We start from the raw sequence: 25753 nt of genomic DNA on the forward strand, positions 1-25753 counted from the left end.
TCTACACTTCTTACAATGACGCCTACCTTACTGTCAGTCCTTGAATGAGATGTTAAACCGAGGCCCCATCTGCTCTTTGAGATGTACATAAAATAACTCTTTCAAAGAACAGCAGGAAAGTTATCCTAGGTGTCCTGGTCAATATTTATTCCTGAACACCAGAACAGAGCATCTTCTCATTATCACATTGCTGCTTGTGAGAGTTTACTCTACACAAATTGGTTGCTGTGTTTCTAACATTACAACATTGACTATACTTCAAACATACTTCATTGACTGTAAAGTACTTTGGGATGTCTTGAAGTCATGAAATGCACTTTATAAATGTAAGTCCATTTTCAAGAGCTTTTCATAGCTGGAACTGCTGAAATTATCACAGGATTTGGAAGTATCAGCGTGTTGAGTATGTCACCTCTGAGTGGTTCCATTGTGAAATAACTGAAAACGATTTTGCACAGCTATTCAGAACTAGTTTAATTGGTGGCATTCAGCAGATTTTGTGTAAATTTAACAAGTTAACACTAGAAGTTTTTGATGCCACTATTCATGTTCTTGTACCTAAAGTTTAGTTTAGGCCACTTTTAGCAATTTTGATTGTGGAATCAGAGCAATAAAAAGGGACAGTATGACTGGTCAATGGCAGGCTCTTGAGGGTTAGGCAAGGGGTATCTGGGGATAAATAGAGAGATTACCCAAGGACTCAAGTCATTGTCCACAAAGTGGTTATGGGGTCAGATAGAAGTAATGACAGAAAGAGTAAATTATAGATAGTGTGATCAATATAAATATGATGGACCATGGAGTGTGTTACTTAGGTAGCTTGAGTTTGTGATTGGGGTTTGGGGTATGTGGAGCTGCAAGATGAAAGCTAAAGGGGGTTCTACTAAATAGTTATCATACCAAACCAGAGCCTATGCAAGAGTTGTTCAGGACAAAATGTATTAGAATTGATATTTTCTGCTAGTGCAACTTGTGAAAGAACTAATATCAGTCTTGAATGAAGATATTATTAATTGTTCAACCTGCATAGTGCCAAGTGATATAAATCAATGCGAACCATTACATTTCTAAAAGGGAATTTCATCTTACTGTTGTGAGAAACAATACACAGTTCTTCCACTGGGGGAAATTCTCCACAGATTGGAAATATAAAACTTTGCACAGAAGCATCATTTCCTCAAGTGTTTATTTTGTGGCAAAATGCTATCCGGGACCAAACTCATTTAGCACGTGGACCAGGAGCTGACATACCTGTCAGAATGCAGTAAACCATCTTCATGCAGTTACATAAGCTGAAGCACAGGCTCAGGATTTCAAAAATAAATATTTGGACGTAAACAAACTGTTTTTAAAACAGGCCTTTCAGAACTCTGTGAAATATGAACTCTCAGTGACTAACTGTCAGGAGATGTCCCAAAAGGTGGACTTTAACCTGGTGTTGTGAGACTTCTTACGATGTCAGGAGATGTCCAAGCTCTGTCCCGCAGCCTCGGGAAGAAGTACTTAGAAAGAGAGGATTTCCGTACCAGGGTAGAGAGTCAGGTACTAACAGGTGTCAAGTCCACCACCCCCCAGAGAACATTTGGAGGCAGCTGAGGTGGGCTGTTTAAAAAACCCAACTTGGTGTTTGGGACTTTGACCAGTGGTAATAATGACAGCAAAGTAAAGATTCCTCGATTTAGCCCTCACACCCCCTCACCTCTCACATATTCCTCATACTTCATCTATGCCAACTTATACCACCTCTTGCAGCCCTCCCACTCTCCCCTAGCCTCATTTACCATCCATGCTCAGCTGTGGCAATTCCATACCTATTCACCCACTATACACTGTGCAGAACCAATAAACTCTTTAAAAACAACAGGAAGGCTGAAAAGGGTTTCAAAAAGTCATCATTAATAAATTACTACTTTCTTAAATTAAATCATTTTGCTACAGTCATATGAAAGTGTCAGTCACTCAGATCCTTTAAAGTATCAATAGCAGAATCTGCAAGCACTTGAAATCTCTATCACATGGAAAGAAACATTGTGCAATTGACAGAATAATTAAAGAGCAAGAACTGTCATTCAAGGAGTATTTTCCTTTGGGTGCAGCTGTTTCAATAGTCTAATGGATGTCTGTGCTTTGGGGACACTAGAAATGCTAGAATCAGGTCCTGGCTGCCATTTTTCACCACACAGACTTCCCTTGGTCCCATAAAAACACAGCAGTTAAGGGTCTTTAATATGACTGGTCCCGTATTTTAACATTTACCTCCCTGAACTGCCGAGAGTTTCTGGTGTCTCATATCTATTATTCCGAATGCCTATCGCATGTAGCACTTTGATAAGTTAAGTAAAAATGAGCTGATGGGCTTTTCTTTAATTGTTCAATCATCCTCCACCCAGGCATGGCAATGTTTGTCTTTGAATTCAGATCCCATTTATGTATTTAGTGCTAGAGTAAAATCAATAACTAATAATTTAAGTTGTTATAATGAGTTCCTTCCCCATTCCTTGTGGACAGGATTTCTTTCTTGCCAGTAGGGTTTCTCCTACTGGGAGGGCCAACATTTTTCCTTGCCAATAGAAATAGATGGCATGGTAGCGCAGTGGTTAGCATTGCGGCCTCACAGCGCCAAGGACCCAGGTTCAATTCCTGCCTTGGCTGGCAGTCTGTGTGGAGTTGCACATTCTCCCTGTGTCTGCGTGGGTTTCCCTCGGGTGCTTCGGTTTTCTCCCACAGCCCAAAGATGTGCAGGTTAGATGTATTGACAATGCTAAATTGTCCCTAAGAGTCCCCACAATGTGCACGTTAGGGGAAATTACTGGGGTAAATACATGCAGTTATGGGGATAGAGCCTGTGTGGGATGCTCTATGCCTGTTGTTACAAAATTGAGAGCATGGTTTACCTGATCCCGTGCTTGTGATGAGGTCAGTGAGGTATGAATATTCAATGAGCGGGGGGGGGGGGGGGGGGGGGGGGCATACTGAGGGGAGGCCCTATAATGAAATGTAAATTTATTCAAATTCATTGAGATGAGGTTCCTGCCCTTTCTGAGTGAGAATCTTGTTATGTCATGAGTGAGGGACATGGTTAATTGGCAAATAAAATCTTGCTAGTGAGAATCACCAACACCTCAACTTTCTCAGAAGACTAAGGAAATTTGGCATGTCAGTTATGACTTCACCAACTTTTACAGATGCACCATAGAAAGCATTCTGTCTGGTTGTATCACAGCTTGTTATGACTCCTGCTCTGACCAAGACCACAAAGAAACTACAAAAGGTCGTGAATGTAACCCAACCCATCACACAAATCAACCTCCCATCCATTGACTCTGTCTACACTTCCCGCTGCCTCAACAAAGCAGCCAGCATAATTAAAGATCCCTTGTACTCTGGACATTCTCTCTTCCACCTTCTTTCGTCGGGAAAAATATATAAAAGCCTGAGGTCACGTACCAACTGACTGAAGAACAGCTTCTTTCCTGCTGTCATCAAACTTCTGAGTGCATGTTCCTCGCATTAATCTTTCTCTTCACTCTAGCTCTGACTGTAAAACTACATTCTGCACTTTCTCATTTCCTTCTCTATGAATGTATGCTTTGTCTGCATAGCGTGCAAGAAACAATACTTTTCACTATATACTAATATATGTGACAATAATCAATCAAATCAAAACAAAATCAAACCAAAGGATCTCATTTCCTGAACCGAATGAAATTTTGGGCCTACATCACTGATGGTGAATATGGGCTCAAAATCACCCCCATTATTCACGCAATGCTCCTTTGATGGTACCCATTTTCCTCAATTGCTGGTAGAATGCAGCAGATGCATTCTGAGCTGTAACTAAATTTTAAGATTCTACTACTTTGCTTCACAAATTCTCTTTCAGCATTTGTTTTATTAGTTGGCTTCACTGTTGTCTTGTCTCTTTTCTTAGTTATATTATCAGAAAGAAAGAAAAACAAACATCAAGCTCTGCTGTCTCTCAGTTAGCAGTGCCTGCGAGTTCCAAGTAGCTCTCCAAGATAGGAATGGGGAACTTGGAACCCTGTCAGAGTTTAGTTTTGCTGCTGCCAGCATCACTAATGCTTGTTACCAGTAATAAAAATAAACCAACATGTGCAGGAAGAGTACGCAGGATGATCATTGCGATTAACAAAGGTGTCTGTTTTATCAGCAGGCTTTCGATTGATTTGCTTCTCTGAGATTGACCAGAGGAGATGCTATATTTAGTACTCATCCTGTCATTCAGATCCAGCCAGAGAAAGCAGCAGTAAGAGACACAAGCACACATATGTATTAACAGGTTCTCAGAATGCAAAATATATCACAAGAGATGATCATGTCATCATTAGCATTGTCTTTTTATTCAAGTTTTCACACAAGCATATGTTTCTTTTTGATTTTGTTTTAAGTCCAAATTTTGACAACTGGGAGTTTCAAAACAGATCTTCAAAAATCAAATGTGTAATTTACCGTTTCGAAAAATACCAGATGCGCTCCTTCACTCATTGTCTCTTCTCTCTTGAAGGGCTACAGTTCACAGTTATTGTATGAGTGACAAGTGCTTCCAATCCCTCTGACGTACTCACAAGCACAGTCATACACAGCTCGGGTGTAACCAAGTTCTGCATCGCAAGCACGGGATTATGTATACCAAACTCTGAATCTTGTAACAGGCAGAAAAAGAGCTCTTTATCACAGGATCCTTACAGTGCAGAAGAAGGCCATCCAGCCCATCAAGCCTGCACTGACAATAATCCCACTCCTGTAACCTCATTATTCACTCCTTTTGTCCTCCTGACACAATGGGACATTCAGCATGGCCAATCCACCTATCCTGCACATCTTTGGACTATGGGAGAAAACCGGAGCACCTGGAGGAAACTCACGTAGACACAGGGAGAATGTGCAGATTCCACACAGACAGTGACTCAAGCTGGGAATCAAACCCAGGTCCCAGGTGCTGTGAGGCAGCAGTGCTAACCATTGTGTCATTGTGCCATCCCCATGGTAAGGAAAGGCAAGTAAAATGGAAGGGTGAATAATCAGAGTGCCCCAGCACGCTACCTAATGGCTGGCTGCTGGGGGAAGATCAACTAACCAACCCATTAACTGAGCAGTTAATGGCATTGAAATATACGACAGAAGAAATAAGTATAGATTATATTTATTATATATATATATACATATTAAAATAGATTACATACTCCTACGTGAAGATGTGGGTGAGTGTAAGTAGAGAAAAGGAGACATAGGCTGGGATTATGTGGTTGGAATAATGGTGAGGCTATTAGCATTCACGGTTATTAAATGATATGCATGTGTGCAGATAAATGTGAAAATTAGGAAGTTGCTGTCAGATTTGCCTTGTTCATTCATGAGCTATGCTACACTGGTAGCTTGCCGAGTGATTCGGCAATGAAATACATGCAAGGGTGTGAAACTGCAGTACTTACGAGGCACCCATTAAACACGCCAGAAAAATTTAGCACTTGTCTGTTCCAGTGTAAGTGAACTTAATAATTGAGAAGCTTTAATTACTGCCAAACAACTTATCCCAGCTCTGAAAATGTACTTTTATAAAGCATGGGGTCTCAGATTTTAATTCTTGGAAACTTTAAAACATTCCAGAAGGTTTAAAAAAAACACTTCAGACTAGTATCCTTATTTCTCCCTTTCACTGGTGTTCCATTTTAAAGCGTACAAGACCAGTTCAGACCAGTATTCTTATTTCCCTGTTTCACTGTTCTTTTTCCTTCTGGGATTCTGTCTCTTTTATTTATCTTTATGAATTCCATCATTAAAAATGTTTCAGTGCTGACGGCGCTGTTCCTACCACTCTGCAGCTAACCAGTAAAGAGAGCTTCTCACATCCACCTGCAGCCACTTGTGTGTGATCTGAGAAAAATGAGAGGATCTTCCCCTTCAAAGTGGCCAGGGTAAACAGAGAGCTGGGACCTGAGGTAAGGCAGTGAAAGTTTGTTCTTAAAATGTCATTGCTGTGCAGTAACATTTTTATTGAACCTTTTACCATTTTTGTTAAAAGCAACTGTTTCCAAGTAACCGTCTCTGTTCCCACTAGGTTGCAGTTAATCAAGTTCAAGAAGCTCCGAATAGTTGCCTGCTCCCAAAAGAATCTTGGGAGTTCAGAAGTTGAGCTCTCAACGAGCTCTCTAATGACCTCAATCTACCCAATTAACGAGGCAGGCAAGTTCACTTTCCCGCTTGCCCGCACCCCTGTGTTCAGGAAAGCCATCAGAGTCAAGGTGGAAGAGTGGCATTCAGATGAACTGTGCCCTTCCTTTTGCCGCCCTACCTTGGTTCTGTCCCAATTTGGGACAGGAAAGTTTGACTCTTGTGTCTCAGTTAGGATTCTTCAATCTGATTGTTCAAGGGGACATGCATGGTTGGCACCGTGATGGGTTTCCTGACGGTGAGGGGTGTGTTCAATGGGAAACCTCATTGACAATGATGGTACTGTAAGATTCCCTACCGGTGAGTGGCACGCTGCCTCCCACTGCCATGAAATATGCCACAGTGGGGGAGGAAATGTGGTCCATCAAGACTGCACCACCAACAACCTATCCCTTAACCCCACATATTTACTCTGCTAATCCCTCTGACACTAAAGGGCAATTTAGCTTGGCCAATCCACCTAACCAGCGTGTCTTTCAGACTGTGGGAGGAAACTGGAGCACCTGGAAGAAATCCGTGCAGACATGGGGAGAATTTGCAGACTCCATGCAGACAGTGACCCAAGGCAGGAATTGAACTTAGGTCCTTGGTGCCATGAGGCAGTAGTGCTAACTAACTACTGTGCCAGCCCTATAACAACAGCTAATCTGGTATTAGTTGTTTTACACCATCATCCACAGTAAAAGTTACCCCACAGTTCGAGATGTAGTTATGTTAGCGGACATGAAAACCATGTGGGCAAGCTGAACAAATAAAGAAGGATGGGATTTTCCTCCCCCTCTGTTGCATATTTCACGGTGGTGGGAGGTGGTGTGCTGCTCGCTAGCAGCAGGATCTTACAGTCCAGTCACTGTCAATGGGGTTTCCCATTGAACACATCCCTCACCACTTGGAAACTCGTGACAAGGGTGCACCATTAGCGGGACAGTAAGATCCAGCTGGCATAAGCACTAGCAAGATTTCAGTGATGGTCTTTTGCCTCATCCTTCATTCCTTCATACATCCTTAAGACAAAGATTATTTTACTCCACTCTTCCCAGCAAATTCAATTTTGAGAAGTGTTTGCACCAGGCTGGGTGAAATTTGAAAGCACCTTCCCTTAACTTCCATTTGCCTGCAACCAGAACAAAAATAAACAGAGCACTAATAAGTTTCAAAACATCAGCATCTGACTTCTGTTGGGATCTGCGATTAACACAAACAGAAAGGCCACCACAGCAACCCTGTGCTGATAGGGGCTGCCCTGTGTTCATCTGGCTGGAACAAATTACATAAGTCTGTTCATAATTACTAGCTAAAACTTCCATAACATAGTAACTAGAGAGGCGCTATCGAACCAAAAAGACCAACTCGGCCAGATTCCGGAACCCTATACAAAGCAGGACTTCAGGTTTTTATTATACACCATATAATCAGCAATCCCTGCTATATGCAAGCTATAAATTTCCAGACGTTAAACTGACATTAAGTATTTAGTCATACTGTGACTTTGTTTTTTTCACATACTAAGTTGTGGTACTGCATTGCACCTTATTATGTAAATCTAAAATCTTCGTTAAGTCTATAATTTATTGATACATGAAATAGTAAGACACACGTACCTCCTTTCAGGTTTATGATCACTTTCAAGAAGCAAATAGAGCTTCTAAAAGGGTCATTATTAATTTCCCTTTAATTGCAAGAATTGTTCATCTACAGTGCTTCCTTGACATGAATGAATGCCCACTGTTAAGATCAAATATTTAGACCCACAACAACACATACATGCCTGTTCTCGGTAGGGTTGGTCTATGCTCACATTTTGTGCAACTCTGTAACTATCTCTCCAAAAGTGGAAAAACTGCCAGACAATATGGCCTCATTCTCAAAACAGCCACAATATTAGCCGCCTATCATCAGGTTGAGTCTAGAATAGAAAAATCAATGCCTGCAGTCACAACATAACATGGTAGAATCATAAAATTTCTGCAGTGCAGAAGGAGGTCATTCGGCGCAATGAGTCTGCACCAACAAGAATCCTATCCAGGCCCAATCCTGGTATTCCCACCCTGCCATTCCCCTGACACTAAGGGGCAATTTATCATGGACAATCCACCCAACCCACACATCTTTGGTCTGTGGGAGGAACCTGCAGCACCCGGAGGAAACCCATGCAGACACAGGGAGAACTCCACACAGTCACCCATGGCTGGAATTGAACGCGTATCCCCAGTGCTGTGAGACAGCAGTACTAACAACTGTGCCACCGTGCCGACAGCATCTGCAACTGGAAACACAACAGCTTTTGCAAGATTGAAATGCATAGGCTAACACTACCCACCAGATGTCCATTTCATGGGTGCATGGTACTAGGTACTATTTGGTCTTATAAACTCCTAAGGAAATGGCTAATGACACAGCTCAGCAATTTTTCATTCCTCTTGTTCCTGACTCAATAATTTATCAAGAAATATGTTTGACTTTCCTGCCTTTGCAAGAGCTGGAAGGTTAAATGTACACTCAAACAAACAGCTGTCTTAAAACCCAGTGATCCTCAACTTTCCCAGAATCCTCATCCTCATCCTCGCACTGAAAAGCAGAGGAAATATTCATCTTTAAAGAATGCTCATTTGGACTGTCAAGCAATGGATGTAAACCGCACATTTAGCTTAGCGTGTTGACAGTTTTTAAAAATGATGAAACGATGAATTTCTGATGCAAGAAAGGAACAGAAAGCAAACACATCAGCAAGAACATTTTCATTAATCCAGCTTTTACTTTCATAAATTATTAAATGTGTGGCTCATGTGACCTCCAGATATGTGTGACCTTCCTTTCATTAACAAAGAAAGATAAAAATACCTATATTTTTATGGTTGGCGGCACAGTAGCATAGTGATTAGCACTGCTGCTTCACAGCTCCAGGGTCCTGGGTTCAATTCCTGGCTCGGGGTCACTGTCTGTGTAGAGTTTGCACATTCTCCTCGTGTCTGCATGGGTTTCCTCTGGGTACTCCGGTTTCCTCCCACAGTCCAAAGATGTGCGGGTTAGATTGATTGGCCAGGCTAAGAAATTGCCCCTTACTGTCCAGGGGTGCGTAGGTTAGAGGGATTAGTGGGTATAATATGTAGGGATTTGGGGGTAGGGTGGGATTGTGTTTGGTGCAGACTCAATGGGCCAAAGGGCCTCTTTCTGCACTGTAAGGTCCTATGATTCTATATATCATGTACATAAATGTACACACTATTAAAAGGCACTCAAATTCTATGGGAACAAATTTAACCTGCCTGTCTGGTAGGAACAAAGCAAACAGGTGGTTAAAATCATGGTTAAATATTCTGTGCTCCAGTAAATTCCCACCAATCACCATTTTAACTGTGCAGTTTTGTTAAGAAAGCCAAAGGCTCACCAGAAGCAGGTATAACCCCGTGAATACTTGCAATAAGGACCTAGTTCTTACACAAGCACATTGCAAGGGCTTGCCCCACCTGCTCAATTCCAGCGTGGAGTTAAAACTGGAACTTCATTTTAGAAAATTGGAAATAGATATTTCACCCGCAATTAAGGAAACTCCTGGAGCTGCACACCAGGAAAGGTTAACAAGGCGGCTGCTTGGTAAAGTACTTCAAAGCAAAAAGAGAGCGCAGATTCTAAAAGCTATTTGAAACAAGATGGCGATTACTCTGTGCCTGTGTAGACCACTGGGAGGTATTTATGAGAGAAGGGCAACTGTACAGGAGGGGTGGAGAGAATTTGAATGTGAGGGGAACTAGTGTCTTAGTGGGGAGGTTAGCTGGGGTGTTCAGGAATGGTTTAAACTAATAGGGAGGGGGGGTGGGGAGGTGGCTGGGAGAGAGTTGGGTGAAAGGAAAATTATCAGGGAGAAGGAGGTTCCGAGGGACACTTGTGGGTTGAACTGTGTCTGTTTCAATGCTAGGAGTGTGGCAGGGAAAACGGATGAGCTTAGGGCCTTGATGTTTGTGAGGCAGTTAGATGTGGTGGCTGTAACGGAGACGTGGTTACGGGAAGGGCAGGACTGGCAGCTGAATGTTCCTGGGTACAAGTGTTTTAGATGTGACAGAGGAGGGTTGAAGAGAGGTGGAGGGGTGGCACTGTTAGTAAAGGAAAACATCACAGTAGTGCAGGGGGAGGACGATGTGGAAGAGACAGGGATTGAGTCACTGTGGGTGGAGTTGAGGAATAAAAAGGGAGAGATTACGATGCTAGGGGTGTACTATAGGCCACCCAACAGCCCGAGGTCAGTGGAGGAAGCCATTTGCAGGGGCATTTTGGACAGGTGCAGGAAAAATAGGGTGGTTGTAGTGGGTGACTTTAATCTTCCTGGAATGGATTGGAGGGGGCCTAGAGCTGGGGGTACGGAGGGAGAGGAGTTTGTAAAATGTGTTTTGGAAGGGTCCCCAGAGCAGTACGTAACTAGCCCGACTAGGGAAGGGGTATACTGGATTTAGTGTTGGGTAATGAGCCAGGGCAGGTGGTTGAGGTAGAGGTAGGCGAACATGTGGCTAACAGTGACCACAAGTCCGTCTACTTTAGGATAAAAATGGAAAGGGATGAGTGCCGGCCGAATGGGAGGGTGCTGAACTGGGGAAAGGCAAGCTATAGCCGGATTAGGAGGGAGCTGCAGGACACTGATTGGGAGGGACTGTTAGCTGGCAAGTCCACAGTTGGCAAGTGGGAGGCTTTTAAGGGCAAAATGAAAATGTTGCAGGAGAGGCATGTTCCAGTTAAGCGGAAGGATGGGAAAGGTAGGATTAGAGAGCCGTGGATTACAGGGGGTATTGAAGACTTGGTCAGGAAGAAGAGGGAGGCGTACGTTAGGTCGAAACAACTGGGTACAGAAAGTGCGCTGGAGGAATATAGAGAGAGTAGGAGGGAGCTAAAAAGGGGAGTTAGAAGGGCGAAGAGAGGGCATGAAATGGCTTTGGCTGATAGGATTAAGGAAAATCCAAAGGCATTTTATTCCTATATTAGGAGCAAGAGAGTAGTTAGAGGGAAAATTGGTCCTCTTAGGGACAAAAGTGGGGAGTTATGTATTGAGTCAGAGGGAATGGGGGAGATCCTGAATGAATATTTTGCGTCGGTATTCACGAAGGAGAGGGGTTCGGTGTCATGCAGTGTCTTGAAGGGAGCTGTGGATCAGTGGCAGGAAATATCTATTACGAGGGAGGAAGTGCTAGGGCTTTGAGATAGCGTAAGGACGGATAAAGCTCCGGGGCCTGATGGTATTTATCCCAGGCTGCTTAGGGAGGTGAAAGATGAAATTGCTGGGCCTCTGGCGCAAATCTTTGTCTCTTCGTTGGACACAGGTGAGGTCCCAGAAGACTGGAGGGTAGCTAATGTGGTACCGCTGTTTAAAAAAGGTAGTAGGGATAACCCTGGAAATTACAGACCAGTGAGTTTGACATCGGTGGTAGGGAAATTAATGGAAAAAATACTTAGGGGTAGGATGTATTAGCATTTGGAGCGTTGCGATCTGATTAGGGATACGCAACATGGCTTTGTTAGAGGGAGGTCTTGCCTTACGAATCTGGTAGAATTCTTTGAGAAGGTGACAAAAACGGTTGACGATGGGAGAGCCGTTGATGTCATCTATATGGATTTCAGTAAGGCGTTTGACAAAGTCCCTCATGGTAGACTGGTAGAAAAGGTTAAGGCGCATGGGATACAAGGACAGGTAGCTAGGTGGATTGAGAACTGGCTGGGCAATAGGAGACAGAGGGTAGTTGTTGAGGGGACCTTTTCGGGCTGGAGGCCAGTGACCAGTGGTGTGTCGCAGGGCTCAGTACTGGCACCTCTCCTCTTTGTAGTATACATAAATGACTTGGAAGAGAGCGTACGTGGTGTGATCAGCAAGTTTGCGGATGACACCAAGATGGCAGGGTTGGCGGATACTGAGGTGGAATGTCAGGTGATACAGCAGGATATAGATAGGTTGGTACATTGGGCAGATAGGTGGCAGATGGAATTTAATCCTGACAAATGCGAGGTGATGCATTTTGGAAGGAATAATGCAGAGAGGAGCTACGTGATAAAAGGTAGACCGATTAGGAGTATAGAAATACAGAGGGACCTGGGAGTGCAGGTTCACAAGTCTATGAAGGTTGCGACACAAGTGGAGAAGGTTGTGAGGAAAGCTTATGGAATGCTAGCCTTTATAGGAAGGGGTATAGAGTATAGGAGCTGCCGTCTAATGCTTCAGTTGTACAGAATGTTGGTTAGACCGCATTTGGAGTACTGCGTCCAGTTCTGGTCACCTTACTACCGGAAGGACGTGGAGACTCTGGAGAGGGTGCAGAGGAGGTTTACCAGGATGTTGCCTGGCATGGAAGGACTGAGTTATGAGGAAAGGTTGGAGAAACTGGGACTTTTCTCCTTGGAAAGACGGAGATTAAGGGGGGACATGATAGAGGTATATAAGATACTGAAGGGAATAGATAGAGTCAATCGTGAGAGGCTGCTCCCTAGACTGGGTACAATTACGAGAGGTCATGATCTAAGGGTGAGGGGGGAGAGGTATAATTTGGATGTGAGAGGAAGGTTCTTCACGCAGAGGGTCGTGGGGGTATGGAACGCGCTACCGAGTAGGGTGGTGGAGGCAGGAACGTTGGACTTGTTTAAGGTTTACTTAGATAGACACAAGCGAAACGAGGATGGAGGGTTATAGTAGGGGGTATTAAATAAGGTCAGAGCCTCGGGAGACACCAGAAATGCAGACTTGTATGTTAACGTTTTTGTCTTTTTATTCCGCAGGTGGAGGTCCACCTTGTTGTCAAACGAGGGGCATGCACACGGTGGGTCATGCGTGGGCTGCTCTTGGAGGTTCTGGGAGTGGCCTAGTACTTCGTGCCGTTGTGTGTGCTTGATCCTGGACCAGTAGACAGGCGCCGCAACAGCTCAGTGACTAGCACTGCTAGCTGTGCAGATACATGGATTTGGGCCTGTGTCTGTGGGAGTTTGCGCATTCTCCCTGTGGTTGCGTGGGTTTCCTCCGGGCGCTCCGGTTTCCTCCCACACCCCAAAGATGTGCTATTGGGCTGACTGGTTTACCAAATTGACACTATTTTCCCCTGAATCTGGCTAAGTTAGGGGTTCCACTTGCAGACACGCAGGGCAGGGTAGGTGTAGGAGGATGTGGCGGCGTGGGCTCGTTGGGCCGAAGGGCCTGTTTCCTGTGCTGGGTTGTTCTTTGTTCCTGATGCGCTGCTCATACACATTAGGAAGAGTACTGATTATATAAACAGATTGTAAAGGAAACTCAGGCCTCAATAAGCAGGAGGTTCGCTGCCCTCTCAGGACAGGCTGGCAGTCAGAGAGGGAAATGTAAAATGACAGTTTGGAGCACCCATCATTTTCCAATGTCATAGCATTTTACCAGAGCTGATGAAGATCAAGGATAGCCTTCCCACCCTAAGGTCAACTGACACACTTTTAAGTTCATTTGTTAGTGTCACACGTAGGCTTACATTCACACTGCAATGAAGTTACTCTGAAAATCCTCGAGTCGCTACACTCCGGTGCTGTTCAGGTACACTGAGGGAGAATTTAGCACTGCCAATTCACCTAACTGACACGTCTTTTGGAGTCTGGGAGGAAACTGGAGCACCAGAGGAAACCCAGGCAGACACAGGAAGAATGTGCAGACTCCACACAGTGACCCAAGTCAGGAATTGAACCTGGTTCCCTGGCGCAGTGAGACAGCAGTGCTAACCATTCTGCAACTGTGCTGCCTCTTAGGTGCCCAAATACTGGCCTCTTCTTGCCTCTGCTGGCATTTGATCGGGCGGGGGGCCGCCACCATGTGGGAGGACTACCTGGTGAATTCTGGCAGTCTCAGTGAGGAGGGAGAGGCACGGTGGCCCATGCAAGTGCTTCCTTTGGCAGAAGAGGCTGATCTTGCAGCAACAATCCCTGCAGCTATCCTCAAACAACTTCCTACAACACCTCTCACCAGGGTCCATCCAATGGGCCTTGGTGACCCCAGACCTCCTTTACCAGTTGCAAGAGCAGACTGCTCCTAAGGTATTCTCTCTGGTAGGTGCAATTTCAGTCGTGGCCACCACTCCATGTGGCACTGTTGAGCTAGCCCAGCCCTTCAAATGGCCGTCAGCCCATGGGGGCAAGTGTATGTCATGAAGATGGACCCCAGCAGCAACTAATTTGTTGCTGGATGGCCAAATAATGCATACTGAGGTCTAGCAAAAGGCTGAAGTGGGATTGCCTGCAGTTTTTGGGCCCATTGTCTGCTACTGTCCCAGTAAAATTCAGGAATTTAATGTGTGGAGGTTTAGTAATAAATCACACTGCTTAATATCACACAATAGCATCAATGAATAGCCATTAGTAGACCAGTTACCTGTCTGCTCAGACAATGGAAAACAATAAAGTGGACATGGCTGAAAATGATCATACATAACTTTAGAAAATAACAATGCTATGCATTTTTATGTGAACTCACGGTTAAGGGTCTGGAACTGGCCTTGGACCCAAGATAGATGAGAACAAATCAGCAGCCCATTTGACTGCAATGAAAATGAAAATTAGCTGAACTATAAAACAGGCTGTTGCCTTACTGGGCAGAATCTTACGAGGTCTGAGTGGGTGGTTTGGAGGTAGGACTAGGAGGGAAAACTGGAAAATCCACATTGATTGAAGGATCAAGATCTCTGGCAAGATTTTGTTGAGGCAGCTGAACAGCAGATAGTCAATAATTATGTTTTAAGGACCTATTGAGAGGGGAGGACCCCACTGGGATGTTCCCACCATTGAAACAGCTCCCTCCACGTGCTAAGCCTAGGGGCTCTGTGAAGGTGGCTGACTGAAAGAAGGGGAGGCCCTCTGCCCTAATGATGGGGTTGTGACAGAAAAGACTGAAGAGTGGTGGTTTTCCCTCCACTCTGAAGGGGCTATCAACTTCAGTGCTCACCAGTTTTGAAGTTAATGCACACGTCTGAATGTGCCTCAGTGTTTGAGGTGCCCTGGCACACTCCTTGTTGGCTGAGCAGTGTTCAGCTGTTCTGGTGGGGCTGCTGGCAGATCTTCGAACTCTGACGAAGGGTCATCCAGACTCAAAACGTTGCTCTATTTTCTCTGTCTACAGATGTTGTCAGACCTGCTGAGATTTTCTAGCATCTTCTTTTTTCTTCCAAAGCTGCAAGACCTCTGACTGGGCTAGCAAGAACCCACTCACTGTCATTAATTAGACAGGACTCCCAGAGGCAGCCTAATGGGATGCTTCTGGGAGGATTGTGCAGGCCGGCAGGACTCTGAGACTTTCAGGGAGGGAACTTGCATTTGGCCCTGATGAATGAATATTTTCAAAGATGGCAAAATTCCCCTTTTTTCACCAATTTATGCTACTGCTAGTTTCATCCCCTAAATATCCATAAACCACACATTTAGTCTGGCACTGTCACATCAACAAGTTCAAATCATCAAGGGACAAATGCAACAAGTCAGGTAAAATCTTTGTAATTAAAAATAATATTGCTCTTACTTTTATATCTCTGTTTTTGCTTCAGTGAGAATGATTACATTGAAAATAAACTCTTCTTAAAGTTAAGGGAATAATAAACCATTCAAACTTCAATATTGTGTTCAAATCATCTGAACCTTTGATGTTTTTCACACGCTCGTGCACTGTTCTCTATTAGCTCCATCTTCCTGATATATCAATAACAAATAATAAAAAAAGGTCATACCTGGTACACCTGGTGGCATTTTCAGATATTTTCCATTAAAATGTTGAATTACTACTTCACATTTCTCAGTGGACTCCATTCTAGATATAAAGAAAAGGATTGAGTGGTATTTTGTAATGCAGTAACTAACAATGTGGTCATAAATACTTTCCTCAGAATATAATTTCTATCCTAGAGTGTGCGAATGACATTTGACAACAGCTCTTTTTTTTTTAAATGGCAGACACATTGTACAGAGATGGCAGGATATGCCACCAATATTACGGCCAATTTAGAAGTGTATGTTAGCTGCAAGCCTGTCCTAAAGTCATTGGCCAGAATTCTCCAGCCATTCGTGCTAACAGGGTTCTCTGGTCCCGCTGCAGTGAGTGGAGATTTGGCTGAACGCCAAATTCTCCATACTCACTGGCAGCAGTGGCAGGACATGAACAACTGGAAAATTTCAGCCACCTTGTCTGCACCCAATACGATAAATAATACTGGACATATTCGACCAGCAACTGTTCCTCTGGAGCGAAGCACTTTCACTGTTGTACCTAATAACTTGAGACTGTTCCAAATCATTGACATGAAAACTTTATGTGATTAGTGCCCATTAGCAGAGTCAAAACAACAGAAAGCCACTGCAATTATAGACCAATTACCAAGTGTCTAATCACCATCTATGGAGAAAAATTAGGGACAAGGCTATATCTCAAGGAAATTTCACTATAATTGGTACAGATTATTTAAGTTATTCATGCCCACCCCTCCCCCTTCGTAAGAATGCTGGTGCATTTGCAAGCATTCAGCAAAGGATAGCAAGACAAGTTATGACTGGGAGACGTATAAAAGTATATTAATTGAAGAATAGAAGACCAAATTGGAGATTTTTAAACTGCTGAAGCATAGAAGTGTGGAAACAACACTAACTTACATGAATATAGAGTCTTCAACATTGTATGATGCCCCATGGTGCTTCATATTCAACACCAACTCGCAAAAGGAGTTATTATAGGATAAGCAACCAAAATCTGGTCAAAGGTTTCAAGGAGCATCTCAAGGAAGTCAAAACCAGAAAGATTAAGGGAGAAAATTCCAGAACTTAGGGCTGAGAGGCTGTTGGGAAGGCTGCCACAGTGAAGTGATGATAATCAGGCATGTTCAATATCATGTATGCCCCTATGGACTAAGGGGCATCAAGAATCACGAGGGAATCTTGAAAACTCAGATAATGGGAGCTCTGTATTAAACTGTGCTGTCATTCACAGTCAGGTCAACACTACCCAACAGGGCCCTACACTGGACAGAGCTAATAGCCCCAGAGTCATTTAATTGGATAAGTGCAGAAATTTTGAAGGGTTGTAGAGCTGAAGGTAACTTGAGAGATAGGCAGAACCCAGTTGCAGAGCATTTAAAAACAAGAATGTGAATTTTAAAATCAATGCATTATTTAACTGGGAGCCAGTGTTGGTCAGTGAGCACAGGGGTAATGGATGAATGGCATTTGGTGCAAATTAGGTTACGAGTAGCAGACTTTTGAATGAGCTCAAGTTTGCATAGATCAGATTTACAGTCACGAGTTGTTGTCTAAAACCACGTATTAATGGCATTAGATAGAGTGCTGTTAAACAAAATTGAGTAACAATTTGTATCATAACAACAGCATTATCAGCCTTTGCAATGTTATAAAATGAAAAGTTGAAAGAATTATTTCCGTTTTTTCTGTACTTGTGTGCAGAGGAGCATAATCAGGCTTAACTTGAATGAAGAATTTGAAGATACTGGTTAGATTTAACTGGTTTCCCAGAAGACTGCAGATCAGAAGAATTTTTTATAGACAATAAAGCACATTCGTGCTTAGATTAAAACCTGGACAAAATAAATGATTAAAATCGAGACCAGGATGAAATAAATACAGATACAGATGATCAAATACTCAACAGAATATAACTGTTGGGATCATGGAGGAGTCAGTTATGAAATGCAACTGGTCAGTAATCAGTGGAAGTTGTCAGATATATTAATAACCTTGAGCTTCTATGGAAATTATGTAAAACTTCCGTAGGCTTGATCTTCCATAGTTTTAAGGGGTGGTTTCCTGTCTTGGGACATTGAGCGAGTTGGCTGTGTTAATTCCAATAATTGCACATTGAAGGAAAATGAGGCCGGAGCTAGCCTGTACCTTAAAATACATTTACTTCCAAGACAGCAAAGCAAAGTCACAGACTCTGCCAGTTCCTCCCAGACACTGCTTTAAATATGCATACAGCGATTCCATAATTCTTTCCCAATTGGGGGACAGCTCTGCTTAATCGCCAGCTTAAAGTATGAATTTCACTGCAGCACAAGTTCAACATGAACAGGTTCAACATCATGGGAGCTCAAATTATACAGGAGGAGAGAAAAGAGCTTTATAGATTAAACAGCCTTTCACAGCTTTCTGTTACTTACAGTTGATCGGCAGCATGTCAGTCTGTTGGGGAGGTGAGGTCGTTTGGAGTGGGGTTCAGTCAGAGGGGGGTTGATTGGTCAGTGGGGGAATGGTGGTCATGTGTTTAGTGGGGGGGTGGGGGTCAGGCGGTAAGTGGGGAGGTTTGAGGCAGGTATAAAGTGGGGTATGTGGGTTGGGTGGTAACTAGAGGGTGGGGATTGGGTTGTCAGGGGTCTGGATGGTCTATGAGGGGGTGTGGGGAAGGGGGCTGTCAGTGGGAGTGTCCCATGGAGTGATCAGGGAGGTGAGGGTCAATATTATAATAACACAGGAGATAAGAGCAGTTTTAATTCTTCTAACCTTTCCTGGGCAACTATTCTGGTTAGACTGTTGGAACCGTTTGAAGTTTGTGATTAATATAATATTTGCAGATGGTTTCTATTGGAGGGGCTATTACCCAATGGGATTTGAATTTCCCAATAATTGCCATACAATCCTTGTGATCGGGACAGGTTCCCCAACACATCTCTGGATTAGGGGAGGCAACTTTTTAATGTTTAGTTATTAGCGTCACAAGTAGACATACATTAACACTGTAATGAAGTTATTCCCCTAGTCACCAAACTCTGGTGCCTGTATGGGTACACTGAGGGACAATTTAGCATGGCGAATGCACCTAACCAGCACATCTTTCAGACTGTGGGACAGAACCAGAGCACCTGCAGGAAACTCACTCAGATATGTGGAGAAGGTGCAGACTCCACACAGACAGCAACCCAAACCAGGAATCAAACCCAGGTCCCTGGCACTGTGAGGCAGCAGTGCTAACCACTGTGCCACCGTGCTGACCCTTGAGAACCCATGTGGAAATTTACTCCTTATCTGACCATGCAATAGAAATATTAACACATGCATTGATTGGATATTAATTATGCTTGCAATAGGGACCTTCTCCAGTAATAGTTAGGCAATAAATTCTAACTTTATAAACTTTCAAGAGTGCAGCTGACCAGCCAGGATTTGATATTACAATGGAAATAATAGTGCATTGTTCTAAACAATAATTATTATTTCAATCTTGAATTAAAGCAGAAGTGTAATCGGCTACTGGCTACGCATATGTGAATGCACCAAAATGTCTGCATTGCTCGGTTCACTGTTTCAGTGACATATTTAGAATGTGTTACTACCTCATTAAAATAAATGATGGAGGAATATTAGACTTGCAATAGTTTTTACATTGCAGTTTGAATTCATTAACCATGAATCCTGACATCTTAAAAAGCCAGTAAAAAATTGGAAGATGGGATTTTTATTTAAATTGATACCCCACCAGACAAACATAATAGATGCAGATTCAATACCAGCACAAATGCTATATGCTCGCCAACTCTGCTAATGTACAAGCACAGAAATCTCAGGAGCTCGTTGCTGTTACTCTGACAAAGACTGACACTGCAGCATGACATATTGGATTACCTCAGCTTTAACCCCTTTGTCTTCTCCTCCCCCTTCAGCACGTCATTTCATTTAGCAGTCCAGGTAACAATTAGCTGGCTGATAAAGGCAGACCTACCTGAGCTCCCGCCAACTCGCAAGTGAAATTCAAACTCTTCAGTGATAAACTAGGAGGTTCATCCACACAAACCAGTCAGCCTAAATGTTTGTTAAAATGTACCAATCATGGGCACACATCCTCATGAAAATTTTGTGATTTTATGTTGGCTTCATGGTGCCTGTGCAAAATGTTGCTTTGCCTTGTGAATGTAATTACTATATTCTTTAAAATCTCCAGTGGATAGTTTAAGATTAATTTCTCTCTTCCTTCCAACTTATTTTGGATAATCTACCTTCCCAATTCTCATGAAGAGTTGGCCTGTGTTGCAGTTCCTTTCCATGGATGGCAGTGGCCTTTGCCTTGAAGTATAAGAGCTAACAGGTCTCAGTTTGCCATTCTTTCTTCATTATTCAGCCTGTTGGATAACAGGCTATCCAACATAGGCAGCATGACTACCAACCCCAAATCTGTCTTTATGCAGCATGTAGTTTCCACAAAGGATACGGAATAGTGATCAACAGCATCACTGGATTGGAGAACTCCATGTTTGTAATTTCAAACATAGAGTATTAGTAGGTGAATGCTTCTTTCCATAGCCTGGCTTTGCAGCACTGAAGTGTACCTGGCTGAGTTCTAGCCTCAGCTGGAATTTCAAATCGGCTTTCATCTTTAAATAAATGGAATCATTTTGTGAACGGATTCTGAGAGACAGCATTGCAGAGCAGTGAACAAAAGATACCAGAGGTGAAAAATTAGAATTAACTGGCCCATCATGCAGTTCAGCCAATGATAGGGGTATCCTGGAGGTAAAGTAAAGAGACACATTCCTCTTTTCTAGCTACTTATCCAACCAATGATAAGGAACATTCTTCTTCTAAATTTCTGTTCTCGACTGAGTTTTTCAATGTGAGCCAGTGTAATGCTGGGATTTCTCAGTTTGCCATTCTTAATTATTCAGCATTCTTCTTTGAAATCACATGTGCCAAAGCACAAGCCCACTTCTTCAAGAATCACTTATGAAGAAGAGAGCTAGAGGGCAAAAAATGTACACAAATATTTATGTGATGGTTGATGTATGTTTCCAAAAAAAATTGTTGGTGCCTGATGATACTATGAAGCCATAAGAAGAGTTGTACTGTGAAACCAATAAAGACATATTTCATAAGCAATATCATATGTAAACTCCTCCAATAAACTAGCTCGAGAGCCAAACCTTGCAATCCCTATTGCAGCTGAATGAAAAATGCACTCCTTTTCTCCTAGAATTTCTCAATTAGTTGATCTGAAATTCCAGCAGATGTTATCAGCAATCTGGCACACGCTTGGCTTTAAGTCAAGTGAAAACTTATCAGTCCTGACAAGAAGCAGAGCACAAAGAAAGGAACACTGTTTACAGTTCTCCTTTTATGTGGTGTTCAGTTACCTCTACTGGATCTTTTGTCCCTGTGACGTACCTGAAACCTAATGGGACTCTGCCATTGCATAACTATGGGCAAGTTGACATCCTTTCAACTACCTGCTATACATGTGGAGGGGAGAAATAGATCTTAATGCTGATCCTACTATGTTCAAAATACCGCAGAAACTCTTCAGAGTAAATTCTTGATTTCAATTACAAAATTCTGTTCCATCAGAATTCCCATTGTATTAGAAGCCAGTTGATTGAGTGTTGTTGACTGACTCACTGACTGATGAAACAGAGATCAGCAAGTTTCACTTCACTCACATAAAGTCAATCTGAAGTCAATGTAGTTTCAGTGTTGAGTTATAAAGCAATTTCAAAATCCCTCCACAGATTATACAATTTTCTCTTGTTCTCAAGGCTATGTTATGAGCCAGCGCTTAATGGTGCGAAATGAATGGATCGGGACACTAATGCTTCCAATAGGTGAACTGGGATGAACACTCAACAAGAAGTATAGGTTGAGAATTTGGTGTTTAAGATTGGAGGCCAAGGGGTAGGCTTTAGTTTTGGGAGATAAGTGACCACAATATCAGCAATGCTCTTGCTCTGCTTAATGGTTGGAAGGCACGAACCACTCTCAGGTTTGGACCCCATTAACATTTTGCCAAACAGGAGATGTAGTAAAGCTCACTGGTTACCATAGAGGAACATCAGCTGCTGTCACATATACCCAGCAGCTGAACACTGTCACAAGGGAACAGGCTGTGTGGAGTTGGTGCGGGAACGCGAGAAAAGGCAGACCGAAGATTTTTGTGGGGCCAGGAGGAGTGAATTTGGAAAATGCCGATCTTTTTCATGCATAATAAAAATTCTCACAGTATCAGACTTATGTTATTGTAAGGCATTATTCTCCTTCCTGAATTAAAATCCAAGTTAAATTGGATGAGAGATGTTTCAATAATTTTGACACTTAAGGCAGAATTCTTAGATTCAAAAAGCTGGTAATGGCAGATTGGTCACTTGTTAAACACTCAAATTTGACTACAATAGAAAAGTGAATTGGATGAGGGGTTGTAATGGGCCTTCAATCCACTGCGCTTATTTTACACAGCTACCCAAATTGGCAGCTTTGCACTTAATTTGTTTGAAATTCTATGATGGAGCAATGAAAACGGGTTTCTTTTCAATTCCATCACTGCAAAACATTCCATTTTCTATCTGTCCCAGTGTAGATATGATATGAATTTTAAAGAATAAATGTAGCAGACTCCATTACAAAAGAGTAGTGAATCATCAAATCAGGACCATGAGTATCTGAGAGAAGACCAGCTGGCTACTTAATACAGTAAGAGGTCTCACAACACCAGGTTAAAGTCCAACAGGTTTATTTGGTAGCAAAAGCCACTAGCTTTCGGAGCACTTGCTGCTCCTTCATCAGTTAAGTGGGAGCTCTATTCACAAACAGGGCATATAAAAACACAAACTCAATTTACAAAATAATGGTGGGATTGCAAATCTTTACAGGTAATCAAGTCTCAAAGGTACAGACAACGTGAATGGAGAGAGCATTAAGCACAGGTTAAAGGGATGTGTATTGTCTCCAGCCAGGACAGTTAGTGAGATTTTACAAGCCCGGGCAAGTCGTGGGGTTACAGATAGTGTGACATGAACCCAAGATCCCGGTTGAGCTGTCCTTATGCGTACGGAACTTGGCTATCAGTCTCTGCTCAGCGACTCTGCGTTGTCGTGTGTCGTGAAGGCCACCTTGGAGAACGCTTACCCAAAGATCAGAAGCCGAATGCCCGTGACTGCTGAAGTGTTCCCAACAGGAAGAGAACACGCTTGTCTGGTGATTGTCGAGGAGTGTTCATTCATCCATTGTCGTAGTATCTGCACGGTCTCCCCAATGTACCATGCCTCGGGGCATCCTTTCCCGCAACATATCAGGTAGACAACGTTGGCCGAGTTTCTAGAGTATGTACCATGTACCTGGTGGATGGTGTTCTCACATGAGATGATGGCAGCCATGTTGATGATCTGGCATATCCTGCAGAAGTTTTTGTGGCAGGGTTGTGTGGTGTTGTGGTCACTGTTCTCCTGAAGGCTGGACAGTTTGCTGTGGACAATGGTCTGTTTGAGGTTGTGCAGTTGTTTGAAGGCATGAAGTAGGGGGGTGGGGAGGGCCTTGACGATATGTACGTCTTCATCAATGATACATTGAAGGCTCTGGAGAAGATATCATAGCTTCTCTGCCCTGGGGAAGTACTGGATGACAAAGGGTACTCTGCCCGTTGAGTCCCACGTTTGTCTTCTGAGGAGGTTGATGCGGTTTCTCGCTGTCAATTGATGAGTCAAGTGCCATATCCTGTTCTTATAAGGGCATCTTTCAGCATCTGGAGATGTCTGTTGCGATCCTCCTCATCGAGCAGAGCCTGTATATACGGAGGGCTTGTCCTTGGGGATGGCTTCTTTAACGTGTTGAATGGCAGACAGAGTACCCTTTGCCATCCAGGAATTTTTCCGGAGCCTTCAACATGTCATTGATGAAGACGAACATCTTGCCAAAGCCATCCCCACACCCTCACTTCTTGCCTTCAAGTGCAGAGGAGGTTTACTAGGCTGATGCCAGAGTTGAGGGGGTTGAGCTATGAGGAGAGGCTGAATAAACTAGGCTTGTACTCATTAGAGTTTAGAAGAATGAGGGGAGATCTCATTGAGACGTATAAGATGATGAATGGGATGGATGGGATAGAGGTGGAGAGACTCTTCCCGCTCAGAAAGGATAGTAGGACTAGGGGGCACAGCCTCAAGATAAAGGGGGGGCGGTTTAGAACGGAGTTGAGGAGGAACTTCTTCACTCAAAGGGTGGTGAATCTCTGGAATTCTCTGCCCGTTGAAGTGGTGGAGGCTACCTCGCTAAATATTTTTAAGATGCGGGTTGATAGGTTTTTGATAAGAGAGGGGATTAAGGGTTATGGGGAGAGGGCGGGAATGTGGAACTGAGCCACGACAGATCAGCCATGATCTTATTGAATGGCGGGGCAGGCTCGAAGGGCTAGATGGCCTACTCCTGCTCCTATTTCTTATGTATGTTCTTATGTAACCGCACAACCTCAAACAAACCATTGCCCCCAGCAAACTACCCAGACTTCAAGTGAAAAGCGACCTCTGCAAGAAGTGCCAGATCATCAACATGGCTGCCATTATCTCATGTGAGAACACCATCCACCAGGTACATGGTACATAGTCTTGCAACTCGGCCAATGTTGTCTACCTGATACGCTGTAGGAAAGGATGTCCTGAGGCATGGTACATTGGGGACCCTGCAGGCGCTACAACGGATGAAAGAACACCGCTTGACAATCACGAGGCAGGATTGTTCTCTTCCTGTTGGAAACACTTCAGCAGTCACGAGCATTTGGCCTCTGATCTTCGGGAAAGCATTCTCCAAGGCAGCCTTCACGACACACGACAACGCAGAGTCACTGAGCAGAGATTGATAGCCAAGTTCTGCACACATGAGGACGGCCTCAAGCAAGATCTTGGGTTTATGTCACACTATCTGTAACCCCCACGAGTTGCGTTGGCTTGCAAAATTTCACTAACTGTCCTGGCTGGAGACAATACACATCTCTTTAACCTGTGTTTAACCCTCTCTCCACTCACATTGTCTATACCTTTAAGACTTGATTACCTGTAAAGACTCACATTCCAAGCACTATTTTTTAAATTGAGTTTGTGTCTTTATATGCCCTGTTTGTGAACAGAACTCCCACTTACCTGATGAAGAAGCAGCGCTCGAAAGCTAGTAGTTTTTGCTACCAAATAAACCTGTTGGACTTTAACCTGGTGTTGTGAGATTTCTTACTGTGCTTACCCCAGTCCAACACCGGCATCTCCACATCATGGCTACTTAATGACAGAGGTACTGCCATCTGACCCTGAGACGTTCTATTTTGGTAGTGGAAGAGTAAAGTATTTATTTCATGTCTCATGTGAGTCAGCTCTTAAATAAATAATACATACTCCCATATTAATGTTCTGTGCCTGTCATATGTGAGCATTCTGCACATGTATCATTAAAACTGTATGAACTCTCTCGCAAACCCTTTGCTCTTACTGACGGGCATATAAAGATAATCTCGTCACTTAACAGTATCTATTGTGCCACCGTGCTGATATACCAGATGGATACTTTATGCAAGAAGTGATGTTACTTTTAAACAAAAAAATTCTTATTAAGAAAGGCATTGTTCTCTTGCATTTGGGATATTAAATTAGTTCAATACCCTTGGACCAGCAAAATATCCCTCCTTGTTTGCAATGGGGTTTACCACTTTAAAGTCTGACAAGAGAAAGAGATGGGCTTCCTGTTCCGGTTTGGTTCACCATTCTGTGGCAACTGATTGTGAGCCCACGTGGAGTTTGGCTGATACAGGACTGAACTCAGCCTGATATGCCTATCTAGCCTCATATTTTAATGAAAA

General features: G+C 43.3%; 1 protein-coding gene across 4 annotated transcripts in view; it reads right to left on the reverse strand.

The window, feature by feature from the left end:
- LOC145354743 (RNA-binding motif, single-stranded-interacting protein 3) overlaps positions 1 to 25753 on the reverse strand; it is a 615155-nt gene that overhangs the window by 161741 nt on the left and 427661 nt on the right. For all 4 annotated transcript variants that reach the window (XM_080206215.1, XM_080206195.1, XM_080206224.1 and 1 more), the window contains exon 6: positions 15891 to 15970. In XM_080206215.1, coding sequence (XP_080062341.1) covers positions 15891 to 15970 — 80 coding nt within the window. The remainder of the gene's footprint in view (positions 1 to 15890; positions 15971 to 25753) is intronic.

The sequence above is a fragment of the Carcharhinus amblyrhynchos genome, chromosome 2, assembly GCF_965287045.1.
Source record: "Carcharhinus amblyrhynchos chromosome 2, sCarAmb.v2.hapA, whole genome shotgun sequence".
Classification (NCBI taxonomy): Eukaryota; Metazoa; Chordata; class Chondrichthyes; order Carcharhiniformes; family Carcharhinidae; genus Carcharhinus; species Carcharhinus amblyrhynchos.